Source organism: Zonotrichia albicollis, chromosome 7, assembly GCF_047830755.1.
Source record: "Zonotrichia albicollis isolate bZonAlb1 chromosome 7, bZonAlb1.hap1, whole genome shotgun sequence".
Taxonomy (NCBI): Eukaryota; Metazoa; Chordata; class Aves; order Passeriformes; family Passerellidae; genus Zonotrichia; species Zonotrichia albicollis.
Genome location: NC_133825.1, coordinates 47,802,031 through 47,813,036, shown reverse-complemented (window position 1 = coordinate 47,813,036; position 11,006 = coordinate 47,802,031). Strand labels below are relative to the sequence as shown.

Here is an 11,006-nt window from a genome sequence, read left to right as displayed (position 1 = left end):
GTGGTGTCACTTCCTTGCGAAGGGAATTCCTTACAGGAATGGCTGTCAGGGGGTAAATCCGCCTGCCCAGGGCGGTTTGGAGTCCCCGTCCCTGCAGGAAGGGCTGGAGGTGGCTCCAGGGCTGGGGACGCGGCGGGGATCGGGCTCTGCTCGGGCTCGGTGACCCTGGAGGCTTCCCCAGCCTCAGGGATCCTGTGCTTTAAAAGGGTCTGAGCATCTCCGACAGTAGCAAAAATTACTGTAAGTAACAACCAGCGTTAGTAAAAATTGCCGATTAAAGCAGGAGTCTGGCTACTCCAGAAATCGTATCCCGGCTTCCCCCGACCCAAAGTCCCTGGATAATTCCAGACAAATCACAGAGAACGGTGACAGGGACAGCGCAGTAAGCACAACGTGATTCTGGCCTTTATGAAAATGCCAGTCGGGAAAACGCGTTCAGATGCCCTAAACACTGAAAGAATGCTCATTAATGATCAAGTTACATGCTACGTGTTCCATTGAACGCTTTGTGTCTAATTAATGAAGAAATGAGCTGTTAATGAGGCCGTGGGAAGAAGAGCATTGGGCACTCGCTGTTGCCAGCCAGGAGAAATACAAAGCACAAAGCCCTGGGATGTAATTCCAGCTTTATAAAGGTGCTTCAAATAGGCTCGAATTTTCATCTTCCCTTTAAAGCCTCAAACACATCTGTGGGGGTTTCTATTTTGTTTTGGTTTGGGGGTTTTGTTTGTTTGTTTTTCTGGTTTTGTTATTTCGGTTTTTTTTTTTAAAGCTGTGTTTGCTCTGCAAGCAATTAGCTCATCGCCAAAATTCTAATACTGATATCCAGGGAAAGAATTTAGAGGAGGGTGAATTTTCCCGTGTGTGTGATCTGTCAGGAAAATACCACACTGGTAATTGGGGTAAATATGCACTTAGAGGGTGGATTTCTGTTTGTATTATTGGTGTATTTGCTTATGTTTTGTGACTTTGAGTTTAGCACAAAGTTTGTTTTCAGTCCTGCCTTGTTTCCTAGACTATCAGAGAAGACATATGAAAATTATCAAGATTATTATAGATGTACAAATGTGTGCATATAGACACACATATATTAAATAAAATCAATCTTTGCATACTCATTTTGCTGAGCAGAGGCTGCATGGAAATTAACAGAAGAAATAATCTTTTTGTAGCCAGGAGCTGATTCAATTGCAGAACGTGGTGGCATTGTAGGACCTGCTACTGCTTTTACAAAATATCCTTTCAAATGTGTTCCCCTTGATGAGTTTAGCAGAGCCTCTCCTTTGAGCAGTGTTATCTAAAGGCAGCATATTCTTTTTTGTCCTTATCAGGGTGGGTGTTCCTGCCTGGAGAATGCACAAATAACTGTTTACTCCTTGTGTAAGAGCAGTACAACTGCGAGCAACCCACTCCTTGGAGCTGCTGAAGTCACTGTTAGAGTCCAAAACTCCAGAAATTAGATATAATTAAGATAAATTCCATTCTTGTATTTCAGGGTTGTGCTGTGCCTCCTTGGTGAACAATGAAGGTTCTGCTGCTGAAGGATCCCAAAGACAAAGATTCAGGACCAGATCCTTATATTGAAGTGAGTAAACGCTGAGAAAATTAAAAAAAAAGTGTCACTTCTTTATTAAATATGAATGCAATTGTTTCAAGTCAAACATAATAAAAATTAGGAGTGTCTTTCTGAAATGATGCTGAGAGAAAAAGTATCTTGGAAAATAGCCCTTCCTGCAAAAAATTGTATTAATTATGGGACATTTGTACTGAGTTCATTGTAAAGCTCTCAGCAAAGTACTGATATTAAACCAGCCTCATTTGAATTAATTAGTATTGATTATGTTCATTTGGACAGAATAAAGATTACAGACATTCTTTGTGTTTTTATGGGAATGTGATGTGAAATGGAGGTTACCTGTTGCTGGGGTCCCTTCTGCTCCTGCCCTTGGTCCTGTGAGTGAATCTCACTGATAAGAGGAGGAATTCCTGATAAAGGAGAATTATTTCTTCAGAAGAAACCTACTGACAGAATTACAGAAATGCACAGGGATATTTGCAGGACTTGGGGGCTGCAGAGTTTTGTGCTGGTGTCTCCTGTACCTCAGAAGCTCCCACAGCTGATTGTTTAATTAAATCTTGTAATAATAAATAACTAACAAATTCAAACTAGATTTACCAGGGAAAAGAAATAAAATGCCTTTTTATTTTGCTTTAGCAAAGAGAAATGCTTGTGCTGGCTTAGCCAGCTCTTTGAAAAAGCAAAAATGCTGTTTGGAATTTATTTCAAGAGCTGCAAACCTTTTCTTGATAGGAATTAGGATCATACAGCTTGGAAGCAACGTTGATCCCAGCTTTGTCATTTGAATTCACCTCTCTTGACAGCTTATTTGAGAAGGTAAGTTTGAAATTCTTTCAGTTGTTTTATTTCCAACAGGATTTGGTTGCCAGGTTCCCATTTAACCATTCTCTGTGTGGTACAAATAATTCTCTGGTTGTACAGTAAATTTCATGTACAGCATCAAGGAGCTTGCCCTTGCTTGTTAAAGAATTAAATTGGTCAGACAGAATCCACATTTAAATTGTGAATTGTCACAAGTGTTGGGGCATTTCTGGCAGTTATTGAAGCTGTTCTGGTTGCCACAAGATTATAAATAATTGATTGGCTGATTTTTTAAAAGTAATTTATAATTAATTTTTTTTTTTTGCTTCTTGAATTTACTGTTTCTAAATAGCTTTCCCATCCAGAGTGCTATGGAGGCCTGGTTTTTACCAGCCCAAGAGCATTAGAAGCCATCAAGATATGTTTAAAAGAGAAGAGTAAAAAAGAGGGTAAGTACATATTGATATTCCTTGGTCTTTTTTTTACAACATCTTGTAAAGTTTGGACTTTAATGAATTTTATTTCACCCACCAGTAGATATTTGGAGCATGAATTTTTTAAAAAAAATCTGAATTTTATAATTCTTTTAGTATCATAAAGGGTTTATGCTGCACTGAGCTTTTCAGGGTTGTGTTTTCCACACTGAAAAATGAAGGGAAGGAGCTTTTGGTGCAAATTACCAATTAATGAGAGCTTTGCCAGCTCTGGCTCTCCCTTGCAGAAGGAATATTTTATCTGCAGTGCCTGGTTTGCCTGCTGACTGCTTTCCTCCTTAAAGAGAAGATATCTCACAAAAACTGGCCATCACTTCTGTGCCTGTATAATTCCTATGAAATGCTGCAGAAAAAGGGAATTCTCTGTTTTGAATAAGAAATTTCTGAAGTGAATGAATTATTAGCTAAAACAATGGTGAAGAAGTGCTGAGGCATGGAAGGCAGGAGAGGAGGAGTGAGGAAGAATCCTGCTAAATAGAAATACCCATAATGAAATGCCAAATCCTTCTGAACCCTTCCAAATCCTTATCTTGGGTGATTCTGGCTTGGAGTTTCTGCTTTACCTGCTCCATTTCTGGGCTGTGGACAACTCAATGTCCTGTGAGTAAGGTTACACCCTTGAGTAAGCAGTAAATGCACTGAGACCCTCAGCTTTTGTAGCATTTGTAGCAGTAGAGAACAATATATTAAGATTTTAGGTCAAAAGTAATCTCTAAATTCCATCCCCAACCTTGATTAGGACTTTAGGAAAATAAATATTTTAATAATAAAAACGAGTCTGTAGTTCCTATTTGGGTTCCTCTCAAAGGCAATAAATCTTTGGGTTTTTACTTCTGATTTTTATTTTTACTGTTGTAGTTTGTGTTTCTTTTTTCACCCCAGTAGTCCCAGACAAGACTCAGTGTCCTGTGCTGCTCTGGTTAAAACAAGACAATAAAAAACTTGGGGTATCTGTTTTTGATCCTGTAGGATTTGTACATCCAGATTTGCTGAATGTGTAGTGGAATTTCAGCTATTATTATAATTTTGCTGCATTTGTGGATTAAACAGAAGCCCAAATAGTCATTTATCATTCACATTCTATTGCCATGTGCTTAAATTTCATTTAATTTAGTATAATTTCATGTTTTTCAGCCTGGTCAAAATCTCTTAAACAAATGTGGAACATCAAACCAACATATGTGGTAGGAAAAGCTACAGCTTCTTTAGGTAAGCTGGGGTTTCAAAAAAGAAAAATTGGCTAAATCTGACTTGTAAGTACAATTTTTGGAGGAAGAGCTGCTTTTCAATGGTGCTGAGAAAGAAATTGAAGTTTTAAACTCGTTAATTTGGAAGAAGGTAATTATGTAAAAATTGGAATTATCCAAGGATATCCATGGATCTGATCCAGCCTCTGGATTTCTGCTCCTTCTGTTGTAATCTGATGGCCCCTGCTTGAAAAATTGGGTCAAAACAGGAAAAAACCCCTTTGTTCTTAATTTGAACGTGGTTTTGTCATTACTTTTGGAATTGAAATTGGATGGAAGGGATTCTAACCTGGCAGAATTTATTTGTACACAAATTATTTGTGTGCCTCCCTTTCCATCCCAGGGTTCTGTGGCAGGAAATCTGAATTGTTCTCATTGTTTGCCATGGGTTTTTTATTTGCTGCTTTTGGATCTGCAGGAAATCTGAATTGTTCTCATTGTTTTTCATGGTTTTTTATTTGCTGCTTCTGGTTCTGCAGGAAATCTGAATTGTTCTCATTGTTTGCCATGGGTTTTTTATTTGCTGCTTCTGGTTCTGCAGGAAATCTGAATTGTTCTCATTGTTTTTCATGGTTTTTCCTTTGCTGCTTTTGGTTCTAGTGGAAGAAATTGGTCTTGTTCCACAAGGAGAAATGGCTGGAAATGCTGAGAAATTAGCTGAATATATTTGTTCAAGTAAGTGGAGTTAAATTAAAGTAATCCTAAATAAATTCAGGTCCCTTCCATCATTTCACAATTTCCTTAAGGCAAAATCAAATGCACAGTGAGGCAAAAATACTTCAAAATACATAATACAAGATATTAATCTACATGTAATTTAGACCCTCTAGTCAATTAATAAATACTGTATGAGCCAGCAGGAAAAAGTTTATTTTTACTGGAAGATCAGAGCTGTAATGACTGGAAATTGCTGCTAAATCAGAAGATTTAATTGCTGGTGACTTTCCCCAAAATTACCCTGTGATTTCAGAGAGATCTGGTTTTCAGCACCAAAACTGAGTGGTTTTGAAGAAATTAAATTGATGCTTTAAGTTTTGTTTAACCATTTTGTTATGGTTAAATCTGTAACCCTTAGCCTATTATCAGATTATTGGGGAATTTTAAAAGTCTGTTTGCTGACTTCTGTTTTTACTCAAAGTTGTTAAAATTTCCAGTAGCAATGAGGAAGATTTTTAGGCTTAGGAGCTGTTTGTTTTTTGAGTGGGTGGCTCAGTAGGAGCAGTGAAAAAAGAGTTTTTGTGCAGATGTGAGGCTGCTGAGCAAAGTCTGCCCAGCAGCAGAGATTTAAAGGGAAAAGAAAAATGGGATGGGAGCTGCAAAGGATTGGTTTTGCTGGGCACAGTGCTCTCTAATTCACTGGCACATAAAACACTTCAGCTCTAGGGAATATTTAATGATAAAAATGGGAGTTGCCAGCACAAGATCAAATCATAAATTCTGAAAATTAAAGATGCAACGTGAATATGTTGTGAGTGAAGAATAACCCATCTCCTCTCTTCTAATAGCAAATGTATTAAAGCAAAGAAAGGGTTCAGCTGATTTTTAGTGCTGCAAAATCTCCTTGTGGCAATGAATTAATACTTCCCAGGATTTTTTCAAGCAGAAAGACAAGAGAAATATCTGTTTATTGTGTTGTAGGAAGGTGAAAAAAAATTACCCAGGCAGTGAATTTCAGTCACTGGAGCCTGTTTGTGGTTGAGACATAGAAACATCCTGCAGAATTTATTGGGCTCTGCATATTTAAATGCTCTCAGCTGCTCAAGAGCTTTAGAACAACCTTGGAAGTACAGATTAAATTATCTCATGTTCCCTGTTCTGTATAAATTCATTTCTGTTTGTGCATGAAGAAGTAAATGGAAAGAATAGCTCTGAATTTCCTGTACCATGAGAGGTTATTGCCAGAATAAAAATAAAAGCTGAAATAATGAGATTATTTTGTCACCACCCTTTGTGCTCTGGTACCCAATTCAGTTTAAGGAATGGGAAATGAAGGAATTTACTCTTCTCAGGGCAAATATTTGGCTACAGAAGCAGGAGATCCCAGTCCTTGTTGTGGTTCAGGCCTGCCAAGGAGTTTTTCTGTACCAAAAGAATTGGTGTTTGCTTACAGGATCACACTGACCCTTCAAGTAACTGCCATGCCTTGCAGGAGAATTGATGCTGCAACATTCCAATTTCATCTAATTGGAAAATCTTTTTTACATTCTGAGCCAAGCTCATTCTTGCTTTAATTTTAACTTTAATTTAAGAATATTTGGTTTCTAAAGAAACCTCAGTGTGCAGTCAGCACACTCAGGTGTGTCTGGGTTGACTCCTACAGGGGTTCTTCCCTTTGATTTTCACCCTTTGTTTAATCCCTGAAGAATGTCTGCAAAAACCAACAATCTCCTTCCAGCACTTAAAAACATTTCTTCTCCAGTAATTGTCTCTATAAAATGTAGTAACAAATCTGAATTAGTAATAAAATAATTTCATTTCTTTGGAAAGCTGAATGCAAAGCTGTATCAATCTGTAGAATTTAAGATTGACATTTTCTCTATGTTTCTTATCTATAGAAAAGGCAAAAGCTGTGCAAAGCAAGTCTGCTGTTGAATTCCTAATTTGACAAAAGCAAGTGAGGATATCCACTCCCACCCCAGCACTGCAGCCAGAATCCTTTTTCCCTGGGGAATTAAGAAAATGGAATTGCAGATAGACCAAAACTTTCCAGCACAGTATTGTCCTTTCTTTGCCTGAATATTCTTTTATGGAGAGCTCTGTCATTTATTGAGTAGGACATTTTAAATATCCAATTGAGGCAGGTTGTGCTGAGGAGGAGATAAAGTGCATTTCTGTTCCCCTTGCCCTTGTGCAAAGAAAGTTATCATTTTAGCCAATATTCATATTCTAGTTCTGGAATATTTTTAATGTTCCTGCTAAGTAGCCTGTCCTGTGAACTGGGGCTGCAGATGTTTCCAGTTACCTCCGAGCTGTGTCTGTGGTGAGGCATTTGATAAATCAGCATTTGATGCCTTTAAAATGTATTAAATCACATTTACTCTTTATTAAAGGCCTGAGTTAATTAAAGTTCTTGTTTGTGTGTTTACAGGAGAGAAACCCAATTCCTCAGCTCTCCTGTTTCCTTGTGGAGCCCTGAAAAGAGAAGTACTTCCTACAGTGCTTAGAGAAAAAGGTTGAACTTCCCCTGGAGACCCATTTTAATTAGTCAGTGATGAGAAAAGTTGTACCTGAAGCTTGTGAACCAAATTGGAAGAAGGAAAAGTGGAACTTGCTGAGGAGAGGACAGGAGTAAACACTGGGAGCTTGGCTGGCTGCCCACAGCTCTGGGACCTGCAAATCCTCCACAGAGCTTTCCTGTGTCTTTTTAGCTAAAATAGTTACACTTCAGTGCAGGTAGGATGTTGTGAGTGCTGAACTGAAATAATAGGAATTAATGAATGAATTAATTAATGTCCTGATTGCAGGCATACCCCTGGAAGGCCTCACAGTTTATCAAACAGCCCAGCACCCTGATCTGCAGGAGTCTTTGAGCAGTTACTTCTCCCAGCAGGTACTGGACACTGGGGTACTGTGGGATTTTCTGAGGGAGGTGGCAATGCCTCCCAGAATATTCCTGTTTTTGAAGCAGTGTAACTGCAATATCACTGGGCATCTTTGCTGTGCATCACAAATCAGAATCCAGGAGTAATCTGCCCTATGTAGTTTGTGTAACAATAATCACTGCTTTTCATTTTTCAGTATTGGCTTTCTGGTTTTCCATGTTAGGATCCTCCATCATAGAATTACAGAATCATGGAATGGGTTGGGTGGGAAGGGAACTTAAAGCTCACCCAGTGCCACCCCAGCCATGGCAGGGACACCTCCCACTATCCCAGGTGCTCCAAACTTGTCCAACCTGGCCTTGGGCACTGCCAGGGATCCAGGGGCAGCCCCAGCTGCTCTGGGCACAATTCCTAATTCCCAAAATCCCATCCATCCCTGCCCTGTGGGTTAGAGCCATTCCCTGTGTGCTGTGCCAACCTCTGCTCCTTTCACCCAGGGGATCCCTGCCAGCATCGCGTTCTTCAGCCCCTCTGGTGTCAAATTCTGCCTCCAGCACATCCAGAAGCTTTCAGGGGATTTGATCAACCAAGTCAAGGTATCTTCTCTTACAAATGGTGGAATGTGAGAGGCAGTAAATTTGGGGTGGGCAAATGAGATAGAAAGGCTGTAGCAAACACTGCGAACCTTATCTTTGGTTTGTGTTTATTTCTCTGAAGAAAACCCCAGTTTATAGCAAATACAAATGATATTATATAGATTTATAGCATTCCAGAAGGGGGTTGGAAGGGACTTTAAAACCCATCTTGTTGCATGTAGGCAGGTGTTGGAGATTTTTTTGGAAATGGCTTAGAAGGCAGCTGTGAGGAGTAAATTCTCACAGCCTGTTTCTGTAAACAGCAGAAGTTCTCAGGTTGTTTTTAATTACAGGTAAAAGTGACAAACATGAAGGCCTTGAGAACCTTGCATACCAGAGTTCTCAGGCAGCTTTCTCATAACAAGTAGATATTCTATCTTTGGCTGTTTTGGGAAAGTAAAAGTAAGTTTTGAGAACACAAATCTTGGTATTGGAAACAAAAGGAGGGGTTGGTGTGTTATCTCTGACCTATTGTGAGCTCGGGTTTGCAATATGCATGAACTTAATTAACACAGTTATAAAAAGTGACTGATTGAGTGAATAAAGGGAGTCAGTGCTGATCAAGGAAGATGGGTCTTCTCCCTCCACTTCAATAGGCAGGGACACCTTCCACTACACCAGGTTGCTCCAACCCCATCCAACCTGGCCTTGGGTGGATTTTAAAAACAAAATTGCTTTCCCCAACCAATTCCCCCATCTCCACTGGGATAGACTTCATTTTCCCTGAGTGATGCCATGGTGTGAGGAGTTGTTGCTTGCACCAGGCTGCAGCCGATCAAAATTCCTCTCACTTGCCCTGTTCCGTGGGACTGGGAGCTTTCAGTGTTTGTAATGGTGAGATAAATACTCATGTCCCTGAGTCACTGCTGAGCACCTCCATTGATGGGTGCCTGTTTATTGGAATATGAATCCCAATATAACCAGTTAGATGGTGCCTGGGCCAGTTCTGACCCTCGCTGCTGGGCCAAAGGCAGCACTGTGGTGCTTTACCCCAGAGATACCTTGGCTGGCAGAGAGTGCAGCGGGGCACAGACACAAGTCCAGGCTTGTCAGGACTCCGTTTACCTCAGGAGAGAGAGCTTCTGGCGATGGTGAAGATAAGAAAGGGAGTGGATTCTGCTGGAGGGTTATATCCAGATGTTTATTCCATGGATGCAGAGGTCTGCACTGGGGAAATTCCTCCAACAGAATCCAGGCCACATGGTCTCATTAACATTTTAAGCTCAGGGCAGGGGAAGGGGAGGGGACAGGTGAGCCACCAACCAGGTGAAGGGGCGGGGTCTCAAGGGACTAGGGACACCAATCACACAACGCCTTGCTGGTATGTTAGCCTGATTGACAGGGCACACTCAGCGAGGGGCGAGGGGGAAGGGAGAAGGTAAAACAGGACATTGCAACACCCCACAACACCTGTTCATGCTGCAAATGCCTGGAGAGCTGAGCCCTGACAATGCTGTCCCTGCAGTTCGCTGCCATCGGCCCCAGCACGGCGAAGGCGCTGCGAGACGCCGGCGTGGCCGTGAGCTGCACTGCTGGGAGCCCCTCGGCCCAGGAGCTGGCTGCTGCCGTGCACACAGCCCTGCAGCCACACAGCCCTGCCCTCTGACAGCCCAGCCAGGCTTTGCCAGCCTGCACACCCGTGGTGGTTGGGATGATGAAGCGCTGTCCTGGTCAGGGATGGCTGTGAGAAGGTTGCACTGGAATATCTTAAGAAATCTGGGATCTGTCCAGCATCCTGAAAACATTCAGCTCTTCCCTTTCCTCCTGTGTGCACTGTGAATATTTTATCCTTGAAAAGCAGCTGTGAATACTGAGAAACTGCAATCAGCCCCAGAGCTCACCTCAGGTATCCCCCAGCACACAGCTCAGGTTGGATTTCTCTGTATGATCAGTTTTACTTGTACATCTTCTGTAGGAAAAACCAGTGAAGTATTTTCTTTTGTAAACTTGTTTGCTTGTTGTTCTACTTGTTTTCAACTATTTGTATAAAAATGTGACAGATTCTTTGTGCAACAGGAGAATTCTTGCTGTGAAGTTGCTCTGTGTGGGGCTGCTGGCAGTTCAGGTCAGCTGTTGGCCCTTGTTACCCAACCAGGGTGTTCAGAATTAGCCTTTGGTTTCTGTTCCTGTAATGAAGGATTTATTAACAGGGAAATAAACTGGCTTATCAGAGTTAATAACGGTGTTAGAGTTGTCTGTTCTGGATGTGGTTTATGCTTTAATTGTTTATCTCTGGAAGGGGAAAAATAATCCTGTTTAGCACTAATGCTCCCTCCAGCTAATGCCAGGGGCTTCACAGGAGATTTGAATCATAATATACTCAATTATAATCCTCCTGAAAGTCATTTGTGCTGTTGGCAGTGCTGAGGTTCCTGCAGTAACAGAGAAATCCTCATTTGCTGCACAGTTCAGGTGAAGTCTGAGGATGGGGCCTGAATTTCCATCCAAGAGAGGCTCCACAGCTGGAACAAGAGGGAAGCCAAATCTGTTCCTGTAACCTGAGAAATTCCAGAGTGTGGGGTCAGCACTGGCCTTATCAAACACTGCCCTGTCTCAGGATGAAATGGGATCTCAGGAGAATGCAAACTGCTGGAAGATCCCAGGCTGGTTTGGGTTGGAAGGAACCTTAAAAAGCTCATCTAATTTCATATGAACGCATGTAAAACCCATTCCTACCTTTCTGAAAAGTGGTTTATTCTGTTATTATG

General features: G+C 41.2%; 1 protein-coding gene across 3 annotated transcripts; it reads left to right on the top strand.

Moving 5' to 3' along the window:
- Positions 1-6: 6 nt before the first annotated feature.
- Positions 7-10,862, top strand: UROS (uroporphyrinogen III synthase). Of its 3 annotated transcripts, none has more exons than XM_026795734.2 (10): positions 7-240; positions 1,496-1,585; positions 2,312-2,395; positions 2,733-2,829; positions 4,009-4,083; positions 4,722-4,796; positions 7,210-7,293; positions 7,586-7,671; positions 8,161-8,259; positions 10,706-10,862. In XM_026795734.2, the coding sequence occupies exons 2-10, from the start codon at positions 1,523-1,525 to the stop codon at positions 10,712-10,714; spliced, it is 672 nt and encodes a 223-aa protein (XP_026651535.2). In that variant the 5' UTR covers positions 7-240; positions 1,496-1,522; the 3' UTR covers positions 10,715-10,862. The 3 variants fall into 3 exon arrangements, with proteins under 3 accessions (XP_026651535.2, XP_005490928.2, XP_074401487.1); XM_005490871.4 differs by lacking the exon at positions 10,706-10,862 and adding an exon at positions 9,764-10,462 and having other exon boundaries at positions 8-240; XM_074545386.1 differs by lacking the exons at positions 7-240; positions 10,706-10,862 and adding exons at positions 321-635; positions 9,764-10,464.
- Positions 10,863-11,006: the final 144 nt, after the last annotated feature.